At 36.8% G+C, this 26296-nt stretch overlaps 1 protein-coding gene across 8 annotated transcripts in view; it reads left to right on the top strand.

Annotated features, from left to right (window-relative positions):
- Window positions 1-26296, top strand: part of Tenm1 (teneurin transmembrane protein 1) — an 889770-nt gene that overhangs the window by 687513 nt on the left and 175961 nt on the right. For all 8 annotated transcript variants that reach the window (XM_063280507.1, XM_063280510.1, XM_039100433.2 and 5 more), the window contains 4 exons: window positions 623-808; window positions 2993-3016; window positions 4890-5036; window positions 15115-15331. In XM_063280507.1, coding sequence (XP_063136577.1) covers window positions 623-808; window positions 2993-3016; window positions 4890-5036; window positions 15115-15331 — 574 coding nt within the window. The remainder of the gene's footprint in view (window positions 1-622; window positions 809-2992; window positions 3017-4889; window positions 5037-15114; window positions 15332-26296) is intronic.

Genomic DNA, 26296 nt, shown 5'->3' with positions numbered 1-26296 from the left:
TCCGAAGTAAGCTTAGAACACTATTTTACAGTGTCATCATTACTGTGAATTCATATAGTATCCTAAAATAACTCAATGTTATGTGTGATCCTAATAATCTTTTAAAAATTTTTAGTGTATATTTTTATTTACATTTCAAATGTTTCCCCTTTCCTAGTTTCCCAGTTTCAATTCCCCTACACTGGGTCATCGAGCCTTGTCAGGACCAAGGGCTTCTCCTCCCATTGGTGCCCAAAAAGACCGTCCTCTGCTATGTATGCAGCTGGAGCCATGAGTCTGTCCATGTGTCCTAATGAATTTTTAAGGGATCCTCCTAAACAATTGTTGGACATAACACTTGCCTTTGAAGTCTTAATGACATTATTATTCTGTGGATTTAAAATCTGTTTGCTCTAAACTTTATTTTGTGTAGTCTTAACTACTATCTTTGCAAAGTTTCATGTCTGTTTTCTCAGACACAAGAAATATACATGATGTTCCCTTTATATATCTTTAAATATTCATAAACATTTCACTTAAATCATCAGTGTAGGTTAACGTTTGTTAATTCTGATGACTCCAGGAAGGAATGGGTGTTGGCTTTAACTAAATGTGTTAATATCTCTTTTTTAAACTTCTACAGAGCTCTGTACCATGGAGTGTGGTAGCCATGGAGTCTGCTCAAGGGGAATATGCCAATGTGAAGAAGGTTGGGTAGGACCAACATGTGAGGAACGTTCCTGTCACTCTCACTGTGCTGAGCATGGTCAGTGCAGAGACGGAAAATGTGAGTGTAGCCCTGGATGGGAGGGCGACCACTGCACAATTGGTAAGTCTCAGCATACTTTTATTAAAGTTAATTGGGATAATAGAAGAAGTTTAAGAGAATTCAAGTGAGTCAGTGGACAGCCTCTTCATAATACAATTTGAAGTTGGAGAAAGGGAAAGAGAAATATTAGCTACAAATTTTTGTGAACTGAGAGGTTTCTTCTTTGAGGGCATTGTACTGATTTCTTCCATCATTTCTGTTCTCATCACCTCACCTCAGTGTTCTTTATATTTTTCTGCTTTCAAGCACTTTGAGTTACTCAAATGAAAGATGATACATTGAAATAAAGTGTCATTAGTTAACAAGACAAGTGCTTTTGTTGATAGTAACATTCACTGTCCATTTTTCCTTTTGAAAAGTATAGGTTATTTCGGTTGAAAGCATCTACAGGCAATTTCATTAAATGGGACTACTTTAACAGAGCCCATTTAACATAGTTAGAAGCTGTCTTTAACGTATATGAAAAAGACACTCCTGACGTATTATCAATAGAGCATCTGTGTTGAATTGTCTATCTTTTTTCAGTAGTACAGAGTTTGTACTGAAGCATTCACCCCTTCTCACAACCTTGTCATCAATTTCACAAATTTTCAAAGCACAGCCAGACAGAACATTCTGTAGGCAGGTGTCACCTATGTAATAATTATCATATCTTGTGGTATTCACAATATAAAAGAGATTACTCATAATTAAAGATTTCTATTGTAAAATAGTTTCCTTTTCAAACAAACCAAAGCCTTTTATTTGTGTACATATCTGCCACAAAGGTTTCTTATACTTTGTCTTAATTGTATTTATTACGATTTCTGTGATAAAATACCTCTACAAAATCAACTCAGGTTAGAAAGTGTCTATTTTAGCTCACAGTTCCAGATTCCAAGCTATCATAGTAAAGTAGTCACACTATCAGGAGCTAAAGAGAGTTAGGCATACCACACTCGCAATCAGAAACAGAGCACAGTAAAAGTGCATGCTTGTGCTCAGAGCACTTTCTCCTTCCTTTACAGTTCAGCATCCCCTGCATGGGGAATGCACACAATAGACTAATCTTCCTGTCTCCAATAATATAATCACAATAATCTTCCACAGACATGCCCACAGGCCAACCTGATCTTTATTGAAACTCTCTTCCCAGCTAATTATAGACTGTGTCAAGTCATATTCAAAAGTACCCATTGGAAATGTACAATGGAATAAATACGATTGTACAGTTCTCATTGTTCTACTAGGGAAATGGGTCACAGTGTTCCATTGGCATTTCTACAACTAGAAAGAAAAGGTGCACCAATGAAAGGCAGGAGTGATCTTTTGTTTTTGGTAATTTGCTTTTGTTTTTAGTTGGTTTCTATAATATATTTTAGCATATTTTTCTCCTCTCCTGACTACAGAAAAATATTCTCACCTCCCTACTCACCCAATTTCATGGTTTTTTCCTTTAAAAGAAAAACCAAACCAAACCAAAAATATATAAATCAAAGTGCACACAAAAATGTGATTTGTGTTGGCCAACTACTCCTGAACGTGAGCCAGCCTTGAGTAAGCATTATGATACACAATTCATTTTCAGTTTTTTTTTCTCCCAGTAGACTGTACTATGACTTTCTCTTGTAGGTGATATTCTTTTGTTACAATGGTTTGAATCTTTCAAAGCAATGCATAATATAGACTAATCTACTACACGCATAGTAAGTCTTGTTCTATGACTATGAGATTATTTAAGAATCGTTAAAAGGTGGTGAGGGTTGATTCAGATGCGACTTAAATAATTACTCTGCAATAGAGTAAGGTTATTGCCTTCACATGAGAAAATTTAAATACTGTGATGATAACCAAATGTGTTTGCTCCAGAACTCTCTTCTAAAGATCACCAATAAGAAGATATGGCTTCTTACATAGAAGTGATCAGTGAAATATAAAAGCAGCACTTCTTATACATTTAGTGAACTATGACACTTTTAAGGAAGCCTAATACGGTTTCTTGCAGAAAAGACATTAATAACGTCCCTACATAAAATATTATTCACAAAATACACAGGCCAGTGTACCAATTTTTGCGCTTCAGGCATTTCAACAACTCATAGTTTTGCTGTTCTCATTCTAGACAACAGATAATAAACCTTTCGTAAATGTTGTATAATTTTGGTGCTCCAGAAATTCATTCATCGCTCTTTTCCTCCCTTTTAGCTCACTACTTAGATGCTGTTCGAGGTAAGACTTTTTCTTAAGAACAGATATAATCGTTTCAAAAAACTGTGCATGTGGGAGAACAAAGGTAGTGTTTTAGTTGAAGTTGCTTGGTTGCATTTGGTTGCCTGGTTGGTTTCTCTCTGATTTTTACTTTGGGCAATTTTATTTCAATGTACTGCTGCTGTGTTTATTCTAATGAGACTAGAAAATAACTTGTTTTCCTAACATCCAAGTCACCATTGCTACAGTATAAAATGGACTAGTAATTACAAGGATTCTTTGTTCTTTGTTGAAAATTCTGCAGTAAAGTTTCACATGCACACACACACACACACACACACACACACACACACACACACACACACATCTACAGACAATTACTAAGTATACTTGGTTGAGGTAGACGGAAGAAGTATTCTTCAAAGCAAGATATCTCTCTGTCCATGAATAAAATTCTTATGTCTTTCTAAGTACCTTAACCTCTGTCCCTCCAGGGATTTGCTTTTGACAGAGACAACAATGGATTTTCTGTCAAATATGTAGTGTTTTTGTAATCCAAATCATTCTCCATTGAGTACCTACAAGAATACAAGTAGAGAAATTTCTTTTTCAAGTCCATGTATACTCATTCTATGCCATGACTTGGAGATATGATACTCACAAAACTTATCATTCTTTCTGTAAGCCATCTACTTTTTTAAAGTTTATTTCCTTGAAAACCATTTGGAAATAAGATGTGGTTAATTCTATGATATTCTAACATTTAAGTTTATATTTATTCTTCTGAAATTTTCTTTTGAAGGCATACATTAAAAGTACTGTTGATTGGACTACCCTTAGTAAAAACCAAGTCTGGCCTAGTATGACTATTGGGAAAATACTCAAGATGTATTATTATTATAAATAGTATCATCAGCATCATCGTTATAATCATCATCATTGTATCCATATATCTGGCCATGATCACTTAGAACATGTAGTTTCCTTTTGATAGTTCCTACCTCTAACTACTGGTAGAAAGAGTAATAAACATTTTTAGGGGGTACTCAAGAAAACGAAGCTAAATTCTAAAGAAGTATGATTGTTTGAACTTGGTGCATTATTAATTAGCTAAGAGCTATTTAAAATCTATATTTTATCTTGAGTATATTTCCCAGTTCTTCTCTAAAATTCTGGAACTCCATGTATGCCATCTTTTAATCCAATAAGCATTTTCTAAATACTTTGTTATTATTATTATTATTATTATTATTATTGACACAATAATATGCTGGGTTTTGCAAGAGATATCACGGCAGTGAAATTCTCAATGCTTAGCCCTCAGATCAGTAATAATCTTGAAAAGCTGAATAGGTGCAAACCAAGCAGAGCACTTTTCTAAGGAATAAGCAAATACACAGTGGTGTGGTTTGAATTATAAACCAACATGCCTATGTCCTGAAGCCCTAGAACACAAAGGGAAAAACATCACAAGTTAGAAGTCGTTGAAGAAAGTTTCTCTTCATAGAAACTGTTGTCTTTCTTCAACTTCTTGACCATAACTAGATACAGCATTATCTATCCAATTTGGGGAGAAATGAGATAGGTTTTTCAAAAAGAAACAGAAAATATTTCTTGTCCCTACCACAGTTTTCCTCCAATCTGAACCAGAGGTTGGGAATTGAGGTTAGCATTAATAACACTTAATTGGCTCTCTAAGGAAAAACACTGCAAAGTCAGGGATAACAAGTTCCCTGGGAAGGTGTTGCAAGTAAGCAAGCTCCTCTTGCATTTATTCAGCACCTCGTCTGAACAGAGCCCAGATGATTAAATTCTTCCCTGTGGGCAGATACATCATTGTTGGCCAATCCCATTCTGGTGGCTCTGTGATTGTTACCCTCTGCTGTCTTTTCAGATGGCTGTCCAGGGCTCTGCTTTGGAAATGGACGATGTACCCTGGATCAAAATGGTTGGCACTGTGTGTGTCAGGTTGGTTGGAGTGGAACAGGCTGCAACATTGTCATGGAAATGCTTTGTGGCGACAACTTGGACAATGATGGAGGTGAGTTATTTACAAAACGTGCATGTAAGAGAGCAATAGGTGTGCCTGGAGCACAGTTTTAACCAGCCTTGCCAAGGGCAAAAATTAAGAACCTTAAGTATCAATAATATTGAGGTATATGGGGTTGTACTAGTTTTAATTTCAGTAATATTTTCAAGATATTATTTACTTAATACCTTGTGCAATACTCCGAATATTTTGCATGTATTATATCTCATTTAATTGTAAACCATAAATAGGTGTTGATATTGTGTCTCAAAAACTAATAAACAAAACATCATGTTCAGCTCGTAAATACAAAAACTTATCAGAAATCGCAGTGTCCTCTGAAAGTCATTGTTACTAGGAGGTAGCAACACAAGAGGGAGCTCTAAATAACTGAGAACAAATAAAATGTTTCATTTGTGCATAGTGCAAACTACTTTAGCATCTGACAAACCCACTGTGGTGAGTCAGTTTGGCCTAACTTTTGCATACTTTCTAGGCAAGAAAACGTAAAATTAGCAACAAAATCCTTTTCTTATGACAGTATCTTGGAAGTACATTTTTAAATGTGAGGCCGATTTACTGTATTTGTGATATACTTACATTTGTTATAATTTCAATTCGAATAAAATGCTTAAATCTATAAGAAAACAGTTTGGGCTTAGGCATTCACTAGGTTGTAAATTTTTCTTCCATAGTCTATTGACTGAGCCCTCCCAGCACTGGAGAGAAAAATATATGGTATCTCTAACACAATCTCCCTTGCTAAACTAGCCTGAAGTGGTAGGCTCTGGGTCAGGTGAGAGACTCTGTCTCAATAAATAAACTGGAGAATAATCAAGACAGACATCCAATGTCAGCTTTGGTCCTCCATACATGCCCATAAACACACACACACACACACACACACACACACACACACACACACACACCACCCATATCTTGTAACATGTATATACACATATACACATACAAACGCATGCAAAATACATTTTTCTTTACATGTTGTGTATAGGAAAACTAAAAGAATTGATAATAAAAAGTATTAAATGCATAGAATGTGGTTGTAAATATCAAAAGAGATAATTCAAGTAACCGTATAAAATGTAACAGAGGACAACACACACACACACACACATACATATATATATATAGAGAGAGAGAGAGAGAAAGAGAGAGAGAGAGAGAGGAGGGGAGGGAGAGAATGAACGGGGAGCATATTAGTTTCTAAAAATTCTATTTCCTACCTATATAACTTGAGGGGTTTCTTTTCCAACTAAATAATATATAGTTCAACTGCTTGGCTGAGTTTTAAGGCTCATATACAAAGCACATATACAAACAAAGACATTAATCATTAGTCATAGTCAGATAAGTGACATGTGTCCTTTAGAGAATTTGGAAGGCCAAGATCGTCAAATGAAGGGCATGCAATGTATTCTTGTGGGGTAGTATGTAAACATCGTGGAGATGGAGTTACTGGCTTTGGCTTCCCTATAGGCATGTTTCCTGGTATATCTTCTCTTTACTCATATGTATCTGTCCACTACAGTGTCCACTCAAGACAAATCTCCATGAAATCTGTGACTTCTCCTCCTCAATTTCCCCTGATGTTTATAGTACACACCATACAATTTAGTACTTAATCACATCTTTCTGTCTTTCTTGATACATGTCAGGCATGACACGTGCGCCATAGCTATTTGCCCAATATAATTAACAATAGCAGTAATTTACTTGTGTATAGAATTTACTTAGAACCAAGCACCGTGCTGAGAATCTCGTATGGAATATCTAATTTAGGAATGTTGCTGTAGGAAACTCAATTGGTGATATTTTGACAATTTACAAAACTAGGCACAGGAAAATTAATTAAGTTTATAAAGGTTATATAGCAAGGAACTGAGATGTTTAAGTGTAAACTGGATGAGTCACCTCATTCGTGTAATTAATAGAGCGTTCCTATCTGATGTGTTGATTGAAAGGTTATATTCACAAGATATATTAACGACCTATACATTTATAATTTCTGGCTCAATTAAAGTTGAGCCAAAATAAGTTTCGTGACTTTGTCAGGTAATAAAAATTATGGAATATTTAATTATCAAGAATCCTTATGGCTTCAAGGTCACATCAAGGCAGCCAAAAATGTTTAATGGATGGATCAATTAAACATGAATGAATTATTGGATTATCAATTCTCAATGCCTATGGAGTATGTGGGTATAAAAAACATAGGAGATTTTACCGAATGTGCAGTGACCTCTGCACATTTATTAAAACTGTGTATCTATATGCAAATTGAAAATCAAAGGCTTGATAAGAGCTCAGCATAGCTTATGATTGTCTCTTTAGGGAGTAGGGTTAGAACACTCTGTGAGAGTTTCAATTACCATTTGTCCTTTAGTGGGACTAAGATGATACTGATGACAAATATAGATTGGTCTCTACATTAAGAAAGAAAGAAAGATGGAAAACCCACTAAAAGTCCCATGAGTAGGATTTTAGACCAGTAATTCCATCTCTATAATGTTTATATACTACCCCAAAAAAATACATTGCATGCCCTTCATTTGGGGATCTTGGCTTTCCAAATTCTCAAAAGGACAGATGTCATTTATCTGACTATGATTAATGATTAGTGTCTTTGTTTGTATATGTGCTTTAATTAAATCAGAAGGTGGCAATTGAACCTTCCTGAAAAAAAAGTATTCCTAATTTTTAAAAGGCAATTCTTAAGAAATCTTCCAATCAAAAACACATCACTCTCAAGCAGTTGCTTCAAGGAGCTGCTACCTGATTGCTCCACATTACGCCTGATACTTAAGGCTGTTTGGTATTTTTCTTGCATCCTAATCACCGTTGAATATTCATTAGAACCGCTGCTACATCCTGCAGCTTTGACTTTAGTTACACTCTGATCTCAATGCATTGTGACTCTTAGTAAGTAATTGGGCTGCATTGAATATGTAGGTGACACAGCTTCCCTGTAAGCTACCTAAGAGGTCCTTGAAGAGCTGAAAAGCTGGGAACAAGTAACCTTTAGATTTTTTTCCCTAACAATCAAAGGAAAGAGAAAGGTCTTGCTAAGTACTAATTACTATAGAAGTCACAGCTCTGTCAAATACTGTGACCACAGTTATCCCTGAATAAGTTAGCACTTACCATCTGTAGAGCCCTAAGCATGAAGGAGACTTAACATCATGGGGACCACCATTTGATTTGTTAGCCACGTGTCTTGAATTGAAATTTCGAAACTATGATCACAAACTTTTACAAGCCCAAGGAAAAGAGTAAGCATTGCACTGACTGTGTCTGAATACCTAAAACAAATGGTAAGGGAAGCTATCAACAAGTAAAGTCTATTCCAACGCTTTCATAAACAAATCATCACAACCAAATAAAAGTCCTGGAACATGCCCAAGCACAAATTTAAATGTATTGCATCATTGGGTCAGCATTGAAAGTCAGTGTGAAGGAGCTGAGGATGTAGCTCAGTAAAGTGTTTGTCACACAAGCACAAGGACCTGAATACAATCCCCTGTACCCATGCAAAAGCATGAAACCTAGCATGGTGACTGGACCTGGAATTTTAGTATTGGGAAAACAGAGAATGAAAGATCACTGGAACAGGCTAGCCAGCCAGACTAGATAATTGCTCTGTGAAAATCAGGTTCAGAACTCCAGGTTCAGTGACAGACCTTGTCTGAGAGAGAGAGAGAGAAAGAGAGAGAGAGAGACAGAGACAGAGACAGAGACAGAGACAGAGACAGAGAGACAGAGAAAAAGACAGAGAGAGAGATAGACAGAGAGACACAGAGAGACACAGAGACACAGAGAGACACAGAGACACAGAGAGACAGAGACACAGACAGAGACAGAGACAGACAGAGACAGAGAAACAGAGCCTCACACAAGCCTAGAGACGTGAGTTCAATCTTCAAATCCCCAAATCCCCAGAAACATTGTAAGGTAGAAGGAAGGGCACCAATTCCACAAAGTTGTCCTCTGATCTCCACATTAACAGTGTAGCATGTATGTCCATACACATATATCATCATGTACAAGCATGCACAAATATATACACGTACATATACACATTAAAATGAAAAAAATTTAAAGGTAGAAAGCAATTGAGGAAGACAGCAATATCAACTTGTGGACTGTACAAACATATGCATTCATACATACACAGAAACACAGGAATACATATAAACACACATACACATACACATTATATACACAAAACCAAAAAGAGTCAGTGGGAGAAAGAAGCATTATGATGCATTATGATTATATGGTGTTGAGACAACTATTAAGAAACAAGTAGATTTTTAATTCCTACTGTGTACCTAAAGAAAAAGAAATATATTCTAGTAGGATTATTGAATTAAATGCTAAAGAAAGCAGAAATTACAGCACTCAACATGGAAAAGAAATTCATTACTATTAAAAGCATTGGTAGAATTTATAATGGGCAGAAAAGTAATAAATCTAATGTTAAAATTTTTAAACCATTTTATAATACTTGGAAATTTTAAACATCATCCAATACCTACATATTTGGAAACATCACATTGTCACTGTCTACACAAAAGCTATATGTATTTTAATGTAAGAAAAATTCTGCTTGTTTTAGTCCGACTAGTCAGATCTCAGATGTACAATAGCCACAGCAGGCTACTCACTGGACAACACAGAACTAGAGACTCCCAGTTTTGAATAAAGTTTAATTCGTTAGCACAGATTCACATGTTATATCAAATATCTACCTTCTAGGTAGAAGTCCCACATTGAATACCCAGGTTTTCATTAACTCATTACTGCATTTTTTCAAGTGTTTTCTGAGCATCATGATAATGATGAAATGATAATCAAGATGCATTTTTGGTTCAATGAAGGATATGCTCTAACAACAGAAACAGATACTAAGCAAAGATCCTCATAAAGTGGTTCCGCATTTTAAATGTGTAAGGGTGCTTTAAAACACCAAGGGTGGATCAATGTTCATGGAGGCCATAACTTACTCTGGCAGCTGAGAAAGGTTTCACATGGCTCCAAGGAAGAAGGTTCAAAACAATAGACACTGTGGAGAGTAGAGTGAAGCTACAGTCTCTGGACCACAGGAATTTGCTGATCTAGCACTATTCAAAGGTACACAGGCACAGATCACACCGAGCATTGTGTGTTTTGTGAGATGTTCAGCCAAATAATGAGGATCTCATCTTATTCACTCTACTTATAAAGGAAGGACAGTGATATCTAATATAATAAAAACATTATGGAAGAATATTAAACTATAGAATAAAAATGTGTAATCCAATGGCCCCTCTTCTCCGGTCTTTTAAATATTTCTCCATATGTGTCCTAGCTTCTCGTGTAGAAAGTGTTTTAGTGGTCAAGGTTCATATTTGTTTGCAAAATCTGTAAATCAAATAACTAAACAAGAATGGTTTTCCAGGCATTGTTCTTCATAATAAGTCACCATTCATTAAAACCAGTAACTATCATCATGTTTCTAGATCTAGAAAATAGCACCACAGGTGAGCGAACACATATAACTCATGGACCAATAAACCTCATACTTTGTATGTCCCCAGCATGCTGCATAGTTTAGTAAATAGGGAAATAAAAGACCAGGAGCAGTGAATTGATAGCATTTGCTCTACTTAAGGGCCTCCCATTTAGTCTGATGCATTAATTGAGGTTGTGTTAATAATCTCTAACTAAATTTACAATTGTCCATGAAATAGGACTTTTGAGCATTACAGACCAGATTCTATTCTATAACCATAAAAAAAAATTAAACCTCAATCTAGCTTTTTTTTTTTTTTTTTTTTTTTTTTTGGTGCTGGGGACCGAACCCAGGGCCTTGCGCTTGCTAGGCAAGCGCTCTACCACTGAGCCAAATCCCCAACCCCTCAATCTAGCTTTTATCCAAGTGCTAACAACTCCACAGGTAAATACAATTCAATGAATGTGTTTCATATTACAGTATTAGCTACCAACTCAGAGTCACATGGTATCCTATCTATGCAAAGCTTGCCCCTAAGTCAATACATTCCATACATGTCAATGCATTGATTGTGCTGAACAGTTTTCAGACTATTTCCATACGAGGGAGGGTGACCATTCTAAACTGCTAATGTGAACCACTGGAACCCAAACCTAAGCCTCTATCTCTAGATACCTTGTGGTTTTTATAATCCACAGCTTGACATATAATATCTAATACTTATCAATTACTAGATATAAACTAGACAGTGTGCATATTCTTCATGATTATTTTTTCAAGTTTACTGGTTTTCATATATATATGTATATATATATATACACACACATATATACACACATATATGTATATATATACACATATATATATTACTGTGACCATTATCAAGGCTATAAAAATATCTAACACTCACAAAAGTTCCCTTCTATATTTTTGTAATTTTTAAGGTCTACCATGTTATGAGATTTTGAGTGGATAATACCATAGTATGGTATAGATGAGGCTGCTCATGAGGCATGAGTGGGTAGGTGGGTGGGGGAGAACCCTCTTAGAGGTAAAGGGGAGGGGTGGGAGGATTCCTGGAGGGGAGATAACATTTGAAATGTAAACACAATGATTAATAATCTTTTTGAATTTCTAAATAGAACACTGTATGTTAATATGTCTCCCAAATAACTATGGGATCACATTAGCCTCTTATCATCTATTTATAAAATGAACCTGGGAATATCTAGGTAAAAATTTGTTGCAGAAGTTAGCTTAAATGATGCATTTGGAAGTACCTAATACTTAGAAAATATTAATTAGTTGATACAAAGTTGAAAATTCTTAAGGATACCCTGCCAAAACTTAGCTGTCGATTCCTATCCAGATAATATTATGGGTCTTATGAGTAACTTCATTAGAGGTTTAGGCCAACATGAGTTTCTCCTCTATTGTTCAGATCTCCTTTTCTATTCTTTTTACCAAACAAGGGCACACATGTGATAGCCAAGTATTTATTAGTGATGACTTGATTACAGGGAAACAAACCATATCCTTGAACCAATTGGAATAGACCCAAATTGGTTGGCAAAACTAGGATCAATGAGCACCATGTTTAGTCTTCCAAGACAGTATAACCTCTGTCGTTTTTGCTCTCTTTTATTTTTATCCCCTTAAGGAAAACATTCTCTGAAAATAAAAGCAGCTAACATATGATATGTTCGTATCTGACACCTGAGCTTGGCTGTCAGTAGGGTGCCACATCTTCCAATTCAGAACAATAAAAGAACTGTTAATAGCCAAAAAAAAAAAAATACACACATCCAGTGTGACTGTCATTTGCACTTCTTTGTAACAGTCTAGACATACTGTTTGGAGTGTTATCCAATGTGATAATTGGTAAGTAGATATTTGCTCTTGTGCTGGGTTTGCCTGCAATTTCTAATTTAGGGTTGCATGCCATCGTTGGTCAGCTTCCCTGCTACCTTCCTAAATTCAACAGCGCATTGCTTTTTTTTTTTTTTTTTTGAGAAAAAGGAAATCTCATAGGGTCAGCTCTGTATATAGTAGGCATTAATAAATGTAAGAGATTACCTTGAATTCAATATCACCTAACTAGATGAGAATGCGATTCCCAATTTTGAATTAGCTCAATGGTTAGTTTTAGAATCCAACTTTGAAGATTAATATGACAGGAATATTTATTTAAAATCAACTCATGTTCCATAATAAGTTGGATTCATAGGTGATAGAATGAGACCTGTCAATGTCCAAAAGTATTATCAGTAAGTACATTTGTTAATGTTTACCAAACATGACATTAAGTGCTTCTGTGTACATTATGCCAATAAAAAATCCACAATTCAATAAAAATGAATAAAGATAAGTTTGCACTTGACACTCATTTTTTTCATGTTTTTCCTATGGGGCACCAATAGCAAACATTACAAAAACTCTTTTAATCCATCTGATATTTTTGCCAACTTTTCTATACATTCAGATATCTAATTAGCAGAAGAGTAAAGAGATAATATGCTAATAAGAACATCTTATCATAGGAGGGGGAAGAAATGTCATCTAAAATCGAGGGAATATCTGCTAATTTGTTTCGCTAAATGATGAAAGAAGGGAACTTATTTTGAAACAAAACCAGTGGTAAAAGTTAGTCATAAATAAAGAAATGTGTCCATGGAGAGACAAAAGAAAAAGGCATGGACAAGAATCAATTAAACGGGCAAAACAAGAAAAAAAGTATACTTCATTTTAAAACAAAGTACTCCGTGGTATAGAGAGTTTGAAAAGACCACATGTAGGGAAAATATCTTTCGAGATGCACCAAGGCTACTCTTCCAAAGCCTCCTCTTGGTGTTTCTCACTTTCCTTGCCCCCAGTTATGATACATCTTCTTGTAGCTCAAGTGGAGCAGCCTAGTGAGGGAAGAGGGAGCAAGCAAAATCGCTGCAGAAAACCAGTGCCTTTTACCATCAGCCTTAAGGAGCCGCTGATTCCCCTGAACCTCTCTTTTCCACTGCAAGCTGAGATTAGCGTCTTTATGTTTACCCTTGTTAAACAACGGAATTAGAGCCACTTGCCTGTTCTAAGGACCTTGGAAGGACTTTTAAATTTTTTGCTTATTGGATGTGGAGTGAAGTGTCCATATGCTCAGTTAATCACTCCATCCACTTCTTTTTCTTTGCTTAGAACTCTCTTAGAGCTCTTCTCACACTTCACCGGTACAAGAGTCAGCTGTTTAAACGCCTGTTTTATCCTCTGAAGTTCTGAATTTCTGGGGGAAGGGGAGTGTTTCTTTCATTAGCTCGCCAAGCAACTAGCAAAGCATTTCATACCTATTACATTCTAAATAACCATTCCTCCCTTCAGTAGGTCTTGTGGACTGTATCTTTCCTCTTCCAAAGAGTGAAACTTTTATGTTATTCTTTTTCCTTCACACTGTTAGTTCTGAGATACACCGGAGAAAAAGCAACTTCACCATTTGGGGCCAAACTTAAAGCAAGCCTCATTAAATACTAAATACTAACTAAGAGATGGACTTTGGTCAAGACCATTCCCTAGAATTTTCCAGCTAAAATGGCCCCAAGACATATGTTGCAGGGTTTATAAGGACACCTAAAGGATGCCATACTTTCCTATGAAGTTTTGTTATTTTCCAAGAACCACCATTCCCAGCATTTCAGGAATTTACCTGGTCCTTGGGCAGGATTAATTCTGTGCATTCCAATACAACAGTGGATTCATAAGTCCAATGCAAATGATGAGGGCCCCCACAAGTAAAGAAAGTGGCTTGTTACGTTGATAGGTACTAAGTTTAGTAATAATTACATAAAACTACCATTGCTTGTATGAAATCCTAAAATAAAATGAAAGAGTGACCAGCTACTTTAGCATGCTACAGAATCGCCCATATTAAGCATGTACAACCTTAGGATAGGGGAAATTCTGATTCAGTAGGCAGAATTCAAGAATCTAGGTACTTAATGAGTTCCATAGGTAATTGGCTGCACATTAGAAAATCACTGTCCTATATCCTTTTGCACAGTGAAAATCTCAACCTCAAAAAAAAGAAAGAAAGAAGAAAAGAAAATCTCAACCTCTGTGCTGAGAATTACCTGTAAACAACCATATTAAGATGATTTTTAAGTGAAAACGAAAGCAGGTTGTCAAGTACTGGTTAACTGTACATTCACAGTAGATGGTCTAGGGGTAAGAATTTTTTAAAGGAACAAAAAAAATAGTTACCATTCTGATGAGTGATTCACCAAAGATAGAAAGGTATAACAAGATATACCTAACAGAGTACTTTAACCAAAAGGTACATTGTAGTTACATAAACTATAGTCTCTAGTTAACAAATATTAGAGAATTTCAAACAGGAAGAATTAGGAACAAAATAGTTTGAATTTCTCTGAGATACACTATAAACTCAGTGAGTAACAATTCCTGAGAAACATGAAGTTATAACACGCTCTGTTCTCAAAAATATAACTTTACATTTACTATCTTTCTCCATTTTGCATACTTTTGACTATATTGTTTTCTTGAAGATAAATATCATTATTGATTTGTTTTGCTTTCCAGATGGTTTGACGGACTGTGTGGACCCCGATTGTTGTCAACAAAGCAACTGTTATGTAAGCCCACTCTGTCAGGGCTCACCAGACCCTCTTGACCTCATCCAACAAAGCCAGCCCCTCTTCTCTCAGCACACTTCAAGACTCTTCTATGATCGAATCAAATTTCTTATTGGCAAGGATAGTACTCATGTCGTTCCTCAAGAGATCTCATTTGACAGCAGGTATATAGAAATTTATTTTGTCCTTACTTAAAGTGCTCATGATTTTCCTTCAGAGTCAAAGAAAATGGTCTTTTAAAGATCAAGTGGTTTCTCATTCCTTTCAACAGTATTGCTATCTTTCTTATGCCTTCTCTTGAATGCCTGCACTGTTACCAATTTTTTTCTAAAGGCCAATTGGCTAGATTCTATATCATAAAGTAATAGGAGATGTCTATATAAGTATGGAAATTGTTATTTAATGGCAAATGGAAGTATATTTGCAAGCTTAATCTTTAACTTCTGAATTATTATTTGAAAGAAAAAAGTATAAATTTCAATAGCTAAATTTTAGGTTCTGTTTCATGAACAAAAGCATTTCCAGGTCAAAGGGTTGAATGACTTGACATCTTAATGGGAAATTCACCATGGGAAATAACTGTCTTCTCAGAATGCTCAAATGCCAGAATTATCTCTAAAGATCTGACAAGAAACACATTTAAATCACTTCATTTATATAAAGTATAATAACAAGAATTTGCTGATTGGTATTCAACCCATTCACTTTCATCAATGACACACTTTAATAATTAGCACAAGGTATAGGTAAGTCTAGTTATTAAAGATTTGAAAAGTCCTTCTTGGAGCTGGAGAGACAGTTGGGTGGTTAATAGCACTTGCTGCTCTGTCAGAGAAGTCAGGTTCAGCTCTCAGAACCCTCATGGTGTCTCAAAATGACCTATAACTCTGATTCCAGGAGATCCCAGGAGATCCCAGGAGATCCAGTGCCTTTTTCTGACCTCTGCAGGTTCCTGCACACACATTGTGCACAATCATATAGTGACACACACACAAAATATATATATATGTATATATATACACACACATATATATATATATATCCTTGATTTGTTCTATAAATTGCTGACTCACTAGTTTACTAGATTCTTGCAAACAAAACTCTTTTTTTTAATTAACTTGAGTATTTCTTTTTTTTTTATTAACTTGAGTATTTCTTATATACATTTCGAGTGTTATTCCCTTTCCCGGTTTCCGGGCAAACATCCCCCTCCCCCCTCCCCTTCCTTATGGGCGGCAAACAAAACTCATTAATGACAACATAAATGATTTGTCTAAGATCCTCTGTGCATGTCCCACTCCCTGCAGATGGATTATTTCAAGAGCTTGATACCAGTGACAATGTAAGAAAATTACAATTCAACGTTGGGAAATATCAAGAGGAGGGAAAAAAAAAGATGTACATGAAAATTCCACTCCCTTTCTCATCAGCTGAATAAACTCCACTCCCTTTCTCGTCAGTTGAATGCTAGAACTCTCATTGAAGCAACAAAACTGAAACCAAATTTTTTTCCTTATTTTCTTACTGTGTCATTCTTACCTTTGGGCCTGCCAATATAACCTAAAACCAATGCCAACATATCACCAAAAAAAAAAGGTTTTTCTTCTAGGGACGATAGACAATATTTGCCTTCCATCGAGAGATTCAGTAATCCCCACTTCAAAACTTTCTCCCACTTGAATAACCTCTCCAGTCCATCTTTCAGATGGACATAATCAATATAATTATTTAGAGAGTAGAGAGTTAATTTTGAAACACAAAGGAAGAAGAAGAGCTGAGGGCAATCATTATCCCCATTTTCCTACTCACGGTAAAGGGTAAGGCAACTCTAGATTTCTCTCCATACTTGGGGAGAAATCAGTCCAAACATAGGGGGTCAGGTGCTGAGACAAATAATAACCTTCCTGACTTGAGATGTGTCAAATAACATGTTGAATTCAATAAGGGGGAAGTCGGGACCTGAGGGAGACAGCAGACAAGTCATTCTGACCCAGAACAGGGCGTTTGAGCAATAAACTCAGAAAAGGTAAGAGCGACTTCAACCCCTGTGGTCCAGCTTCACGCTTCAGCGGTGCTTGCACTCACACAGCGCACAGAACTATTACTGTGGGTGGTTAGTGCCCTTCTCCTCCTGCTTTGACTGAGTTTTCACATTCTTTCTAAAATGCTCCAAGTTATCATTTGGCTCTGCAAGTCACATTTAAATTCAGAATGTTGGGTCTCCCATCAATGATCTCCGTTAGAGTCCTTGCAGTCCGAAAAAGATGTGAGCCTTCTCCAAATGTGTATACCTGAACACAAGCAATCCAACCTTGTTTTCTCTAACAACAAAAAAATGCATTCCCTTTTCCTTGCTTTATCATTGATAAAAATGATTTCATTTTTAATCACATGTATAAATGATAATTACAATCTCTCTGGTACACTCATATAATACTTTTGTAGTTTGCAAATCATCCAAGCCCATACTCTTCCATTTATTTTCACAGTATTCCTATGAAATGGGGCAGTCGCATTTGGTATATTATGTATATGTGGAAACTGAGATTCTAAGAGACTAAATCACAGAGACAGCAAGGTTGAATTACAGCATCTCCTCTAACCTTTCCATTACACCACAGTTGCCCCACTTCTGCTTGTCCTTAAACTTAACTGGTGACATGAACCAAATTTATCTTGGATAAATGGCATCTAGGTCAACATAAGAAACTTTGGAACCAAGCAGTTTTAGAAATCAGCTTCAGCTTGTTATGTTTCAATAGAACAAGTTATGATTTTTTAATGAGAGCTAAGGACGTACTTCTTTGGAGACGAGCATCATGAAATGGACACTGTTCCATGGCAAGTGTTACTGGGTATCTATTGTGACTCTGATGTCTGCTATCTTGGATCTTGTCATTTCATCTAGTTCTCAGTAAATTGTTCACAGTATGGTTTGTTAACTTGCATTTTTTCAAATGAGGAAATTGGTGTTTTAGGTAAGTGATTTTAAAAAAAATCGTGAAGAAGTCAGAACCTAGATTTGAACCCAGGCACACTAGTACTGAATTCCTGGATTTTAAATTGCTGAACTGAGCCATGATGACTTCCTCAGAAAACTGGAGCATGCGACTCTAAAATAACTCAAGGCTCTTACACAACCCTGACTATAGACTAGGTTCCCTCAGATAAATCTAAAACACACGCCGTAACCAGCCAAAGCACTTTTTTGTTCTTTTGCTTTTGCCCCATAGCTGAGAGGCAGTTGGGTAGACAGGTAAAAACAAAAATCCTTGCTAATGGTTTCATTTACCTACTGGCAAACTCAGCTGACTTGTTACCATATTGTGCCGTAGTCAGTCTACAGAGAGCAGTACGTAGATATGTAAGTGTACTAAGGACACACACAAATAATTGTCAACCCTTGTGCATCACAAGGAGAGTAGTTTTTGCTGTACACAACTGGCTGCACTTAAAAGCATGTGAGCCCAGCTCCGAAAAAAAAAAGAACAAAAAAAAAAAAAAAAAGCATGTGAGATATCTACCTTCCGTACCTTCTATGATGGTGTAATGTCTGTGAAGACATAAGTTGCCCACAGAGAAATCTCTAGGAAATTAAACTCAATTACCCCATTTTTCCTAAATCCAACTGATCCTGTAGCACAAATTTCTTCCTTTTCTTCAATCTATTCCAAACATGTCTACAAAGTAAACCACATAGTCTACGTGCCCTGTATTACTTATTACTTTTTAATAATGTAAATAGGTGAACAGAAGCATTATTGATCTTCAGTGTCTAAGCATTTAATCACTATTAATAATGTAGAAGGTTTTTATAAATATGTAAAAACAAGAGTACATTAAACTAAATGACAGCAGTAATTTGCAAAGCCAGACATTTCGCTCGCCATCACTAATGGAGAAGTGCATTTAAAAACAACATCGTACCAGGGTTCGTGCAACCACTGACAGTAGGCTTAGCCAAACTCATTTATCTACTTAGTAACTGAGAGGTTGATTCCTCACATCACTCTTCGTCAGGCGTCTCTATCAGATGTTGTTCAGAATCACGCCACAGATGTATTTTGTTTAGCCTGACATTTATGAAGTGAGAGACCAAATGTAAAAAAAAAAAAGACTATAAAATGCTTCTAGAAAATTCACAAAGCTCAGCTCTGCCAGGCACCCAGTAGTAGCATAAGTGGTCTAGAGCTGAGGGACAGTGCTCCCTCTGGATGGGAAAGGAAATGCCTATCTAGTGCACCTCTGTCCTCCTTACACCTGCACCACATCCCACTTTCATGATGACATGTTTCCTTTTTGGCATTTGAGTTTTTCACCTCTGATCTGTGATAATTCTGTGGCTTCCCTTGAAAATATTTTAAGAGTATATGGCTAGGTCTGCTCTCTTACTCTAATTGCTTTTACAGACTGATTATCATTTTACTTAATTTCTGGACTTTTATATTGGATTAAAAAATAGAGAAAAGATAAATATGAGATAGAAATAATATTAACAGGAGAAATGATATTTCCAACCATTTGTTCACTAAGAGCCTATGTATAACTCATGGCTAAAGTAGTATATTCTTTCCCTCAAACATTAAGCTAATAAACTCCTATAGAGAGATACCTTACGTACCAATAAACATGATATCAGATAACCCAAGTCCTCCCAAAGTAAGAAAAGGTCTAATTTAAGGATCATTATATTCCTCACCTAGCACAATTTTCAAATACAGTTTAAAATCTGAAATTTTGGCCCAGAAACCTGTGTTTCATCTCCGACACCCATGTGAAAATCCAGATTGGATCTCTCGCATCTGTAATTCTAGCACTTTTATTGCTAGAAGCTTGTGCACACAACTCAGCAGCAGACACTAGAGAGACCCTCCCTTGAAACACAGTGGAGAGAACCAACTCCCAAAATGTTGTTCTTTGGTTCATGTGCTGTGGCAAATGCTCGTACGTACCTATATATCTACACAATCTACACAGAGAGAGGGGAGGAGGAGAGGGGGAGGGGGAGAGAGAGAGAGAATTTAAAAATAAAGGTCTAAACTGGTAAAGCAGTGCTGTTGAACAGAATTGCAGAAGCCTCTTGGAATTTAGAACTTGGACCACATTTAATACAGCACTAAGTACATGGTATTCTTCATGAATTACAATGAAATGAAGTTAAATAAGATGGTAGGGTTTTTTTCTAGTCCTTTTTGTCAAGTTGCTGCATTATAGATTTTTGTTTCACGTAAACAAACATATCATGTTGTAACCCATAAATATATAAAAATGCTATGTTCCACTTTAAAATAAGAAATGGTGAACTGGGACTATTTTGCAATAAATGTGTTGTATCTGTGAGGATACCTCTTACATTTAATACAAATGAAATTCGTAGGCAAATGGTCAGAACTGGAAAATATCATCCTGAGTGAGGTAACCCAATCACAGAAAAACACACATGGTATGCACTCATTGATAAGTGGCTATTAGCCCAAATGCTTGAATTACCCTAGATGCCTAGAACAAATGAAACTCAAGATGGATGATCAAAATGTGAATGCTTCACTCCTTCTTTAAAAGGGGAACAAGAATACCCTTGGCAGGGAAGAGAGAGGCAAAGATTAAAACAGACACAGAAGGAACACCCATTCAGAGCCTGCCCCACATGTGGCCCATGCATATACAGCCATCCAATTAGACAAGATGGATGAAGCAAAGAAGTGCAGGCCGACAGGAGCCGGATGTAGATCACTCCTGAGAGACACAGCCAGAATACAGCAAATACAGAGGTGAATGCCAGCAGCAAACCACTGAACTGAGAATAGGACCCCCGTTGAAGGAATCAGAGAAAGAACTGGAAGAGCCTGAAGGGGCTCGAGACCCCATATGTACAACAATGCCAAGCAACCAGAGCTTCCAGGGACTAAGCCACTACCTAAAGACTATACATGGACTGACCCTGGACTCTGACCTCATAGGTAGCAATGAATATCCTAGTAAGAGCACCAGTGGAAGGGGAAGCCCTGGGTCCTGCTAAGACTGAACCTCCAGTGAACTAGATTGTTCTGGGGAGGGCGGCAAGGGGGGGAGGATGGGGAGGGTAACACCCATAAAGAAGGGGAGGAGAGAGGGGGCTGTTTGCCCGGAAACCGGGAAAGGGAATAACACTCGAAATGTATATAAGAAATACTCAAGTTAATAAAAAAAAAAAGTACACCAAAGTCACTGAGCCACTTCAGAAATGAAATTAACCAACAAGTTTCCAGCAATAAACCAGAGATGAAACTAATTGCTTCTATGGACCACAAAGAGCTGCTAAAATTGACACACACAGAAGAAACTATTGATGGCTTGCAAGAAAAACACAAAGAGTATTTAGACAGGCAATGGTTTACCTATAAGCAAGCAGTTTCATCCTTTGGCATTTAGGGGCCTAAATTTTACCACATCTTAAAAGTTTTTGTACTAAGCAAATGAATTCTAAGAAAAAAAATCAATCATGAAAAAATTCCCATCTCCCATAGTAAAAAATCCCACTAACTACACTTTGGAGTCATTTTATCATGATAGATCCTACAGTTTCTTTCAAGGTAACCTGAATTTCAGAGGATTGATAGCCATTTCAGTTGAGATTTATGAACATTACAACATTTACTTGGTTCATTTGTTCATTCGGTGATAGGCACTCTCCTAGGCTCTAGGCTATAGGGGACAATATCTCTTCAGCATAGCAAGGAACACAGACTATAATGAAAAAGAGAAATGTGAGGAAGGAAGAAGAACTGTCAAGTGAGATTTAAGAAAAAAAAGTCAGGAGCTGAGAATGATCATTTTTGACAGAGTAGTCCAGAGAAGCCTCCCTAAGGAGATAACTCTAGATTAGAGACCTCACAGCTTTCATCGGTATGCCAGATGATTCGGACGTGAATATTTCTCACCACCTGGACCCTTATACAATAGATTTTCACACACTGAGCCTGCTATTGACTTTTAGGTGATGTTGAATTAAGATTCTCTGGCATTGTGTGCAATGAGAAGGTAAAACAAAACTATCTCAAGGAATTGCTACCTAGCAGTTACTATATATACTAGGTTCTACTGATAAACACTAAGGGGCTTTCCCCTCCAGGAATACACTGAGAGAATCTGAATACCTGCGACAAACTAAATAAACGTTACAAAAACAAAATAAGGTTTGGCCCTAGACCATTTAGTCGTGAAAGGGGGAAAACTATAGCCAGTCTTCATCGATTACTTGAACCCAAAGGAATCCAATATGTAGAAAACATTTGCTGGTTTAGAATTATAAAAAATGAACATATTTTTTTAAAAGTCAGTAGTTTGTGAGTTTCTGTTTTTAATGAAATACAATGTAATTACAGTATTCAAGTACCCTCAGAATTGACATTCAGTTTTAAGATTTCATAAGTAACCCCCAGGATGTCCACAATATAGTTATTTGTTATTTTAGTTTACTGAAGCACAAATCTGAATCCATATGCTTTGCTTTCTGTTTAACTTTTTAATGAATCTACTTGTGATAGAACTCTATTTGTCAATAGCAGATTTTCAAATATGATTAATATAGGAACATGAAAAGCATCTGACCATGTATGCAACTGGGAATTGATAAACACACAAAACAGCAAAGGCTAAATATACTGAGGAGACTAAGAAAATGGGGTATCAACACCCTCGAATTTAACATGTGTTCACCTTTCTTTCTTTCAAAAGATCACTACCTATGACCTTCCCCCATCTAGGAAAGATCTCCATATAGGCTTCTGCTAGGGTGTGGTTCTTTGTGATTCTGGCATTTGGGCTCATTTTTCCTAAGCAGCCTTTTTTGTTTATCTCTTTTGCAGTTGTTGTCCTAAGTGGGAACTCAGGCTGTTGATGGTTGCTAATAAAGCACTTTGATCTCATTTGTGTGGAAGGTGTTACACATGTGTAGGCAGGATCTCCAGCTTTTCAAAAAAGAAACACATGTTCAAGCCCCATTTAAGAAATTATAAAGTGCTGAGGGCTCCCAGATTTGTAGTGCTGACTAGCTACTGAAATTAGCAGTCAACACCTAAAAGTATCAAAAAGAAAAAAAAAGTGTGACTTTCACTTCTTTGCAAGTTCTCTTGGACAAAGAAGAATGAAAAGAAATCAGAACAGAAGATTTCAAAATGGTATTTCAGTGATTATTATGAAAATCTAAAATGCAAACGTTCTGAGATACTCAAAAATTTTAATTAGGAATATCAGCAACTCTACAACTCATCTGAGCACAAAATATATTTTTTTCTTATATTTCATCTGGTTGATTAAAATCCAAAGGCTCAAATCTTCATTGCTGTGTCTTAGCCAAACTATGTGCTTTGCTCACTCTCTAGCTAATTCAGTAATGTCATTTTATCCCTAGAGAGGGTAGTCAATGAAAGAATATTCTGTGGCTGGGTAGGTAAAATGGATAAGTAGTTAAAGGCACTTGACGCCAAGTGTGATAACATGAGTCTGAAACCCAGGACCCATACAGTGTTGCCACTAAGTTCTCTCATACTTTTATATACATGCCATTCCCCTTATCCTCTCACCCTTCAGTCTCCACACACAGGATAAATAAACACATATTATTTAGTTATTTATTCTTCTCTCATACAATGCATCTGACCACAGTTTACCCTCCCTTCCCTCCTCCCAGTTCCCCACCCGCCTCCCCTGTTCCACAGATCCACTCTTCTTCCATTTTCCTTCAGGGATATCAGCTGAACATGGCCTAACAATTTCCTATCAGACTAGGCACAAACTGTCATATAAAGGCTGGAAGAAGCAACACACTAGGAGGACAAGGGTCCCAAGGGCAGGCAAAAGAGTCAGAGACTCCATCCACTCCCCGCAGAGAAAAGGAATTCAAATATTTTAAAGAAGATTCTGTAGCTAATTTCCACTCCATGCAGCACACATGGGAAGTAGTGAGCAGTTGGTTCATTTGCTCGGTGAGGATCGTACCACTTTTATAGGTGAGCACTTTCATTCCAGGCCCCACTATTTACACCTTGACTCAGAAGGATATCTGCTAACAGCTAAGGCTCTTTGGAACCCAAGACAAGACATTACCGCTATTAAATCACTGTCTGTTCTATCTAGAACAAGTTTTCTTTTGTTTTTTGTTTTTGATTTTGAATTCTAGCCTCAAACTCACAAAGATTTGCCTGCCTCTGCCACCTAAGTGTTGGGATTAAGACAGGTGCCACCAAAGCCAGTGAGCGCCTTCATTTTTATAATGAAGTTCCGGGTCTAAATTTCTCAAGACTACATTATGTTGCATGAAATGAGGTGAAGAAAAGCTCTGACATTACGAGTGCTTAGTGTCTTATTTATATAAAATGCATGTTTAATAATTATCAGACCATATGAGCAAATAATTTGAAAAGTCCAGCTCAAAGAATCATCATTTTCCTGGGTAGTACTCTTATTTTAAATTCTCCATGAGATTCTTCTAAGGAAGAAGACAGGACAGAAGTGTGACTACCATTTTACAAAATTACTAAATAAAGTCAAGAATAATTCTGTTTCTTAGGAAGTTTTGCAGTGGCTATTACTAGGACGCCAGAGCTAGAGTGTGGCAGTACCTGTAGCTAGGACAGGCTTTCCTTGCAGCAGGAAAGAATTCATGCCCAAGATATGACCAGCAAGAAGGGCGTGCCCTATACTTAATGACTATCCATCATGTGAAAGGTAGGTCCACAGAGAATGACAGGAGAGGTTAATGAGGTTAACAAAACCTCTTAGGGCTGGTTACAAAGGCAGAGCATGTGAGTAATGTTTGGAATAAGCAAAATGCAAACAAACAAAAAAATATATAAAGTAAGTGCACTTCAGACTATTCAAGATTTGCTGCAAGGGCTTAAAGGACAAATATTTCAGGATTCAAATTCTAGACAAAAATAATGTGTCTAAATGACGCAAACTGGCACTTACACAGTACTGAAAATGTAACTGCGTCGTCAGTTTTCTTATTGCTTCAAAACACTTGATCTTTTTCCCATTACTTTGGGGATCTCAGGCATCCAAAGCAAGCCTACTTTTGACAAGCAATTACCGGGGCAGATGGGAAAATAGCCACCCTACCTCAGGGTGAGTGCCCCCATTTTGTTTTACTTGAAACATCACTAGCCATGAGGAAAATAATTCTGCTTAAAAAGCTATCTGCATTTTCAATAGCACCACCTTTCCCATAGCCCCGGAATGTTGATGTGTAACACTCTCAGCTGCTTTTACTGTTACCCACTTGGGAAGGATTATTTATTTGGGCTAGTAACCAATAGAGTAGGACTAAATCATCTTGCTCTATTTAAGCAAAAACTAATGAAATTTTATTGGGCTCTCCTATGAACATGCAGTGCAGTCACAATTTTTGAACATGAACATTGGTTTATACTACAGCATTAAGTGATTTTTGTGGTGCTGTATTGACCTAGATAACATATCAAAAACATCATGTACTCTGCTGAAACAGTCCCCTCACTAAAAAAAATCTCTATATTAAAAGCCTCAAATGTATTTAAATTAGGAAATATCAAACAGTAATCATATGATAATGTATAAATGAATAATAGGCTTAACGTGCATAAATTAAGCATTTGAGAAGGCCTATTCATTCATTTTGCCCAATGGCACAGACATTGTTTAACTCCCTGAAGCAGTCAATTATCAAACAAAACCCTCATGATGAGGATGTTGGCTTCTAACAAACGAACTGTAAGGCATCTGTCACATAGGATCTTCAAAGTAGTCTCTGAAACCCTTGAAGCAGAACCATGAGGATACAGCGCAAGACCCTTACAACTTCAGATTTAAAAGAAGAAGAAAGAAAATATTTAAGGTGAAACTCTATTGTTTCTGAGCATGTTCTGTATACTCCCAGAATGAAGAAGGACTCGGGGTGGGGGAAGAAAACACATAGTTCTGGGGCTGGGGATTTAGCTCAGTGGTAGAGCGCTTACCTAGGAAGCGCAAGGCCCTGGGTTCGGTCCCCAGCTCCGAAAAAAAGAACCAAAAAAAAAAAAAAAAAGAAAACACATAGTTCTGGGGCCATGTGTGGCTCTCTAATAGGAAAGAGCAAGCAGTCTATAACTGCCATTCCAGGCAAGCTATGG

The sequence above is a fragment of the Rattus norvegicus genome, chromosome X, assembly GCF_036323735.1.
Source record: "Rattus norvegicus strain BN/NHsdMcwi chromosome X, GRCr8, whole genome shotgun sequence".
Taxonomy (NCBI): domain Eukaryota; kingdom Metazoa; phylum Chordata; class Mammalia; order Rodentia; family Muridae; genus Rattus; species Rattus norvegicus.
Note: the sequence above shows the minus strand (reverse complement) of the source record. Positions and strands in the feature narration are given on the sequence as shown.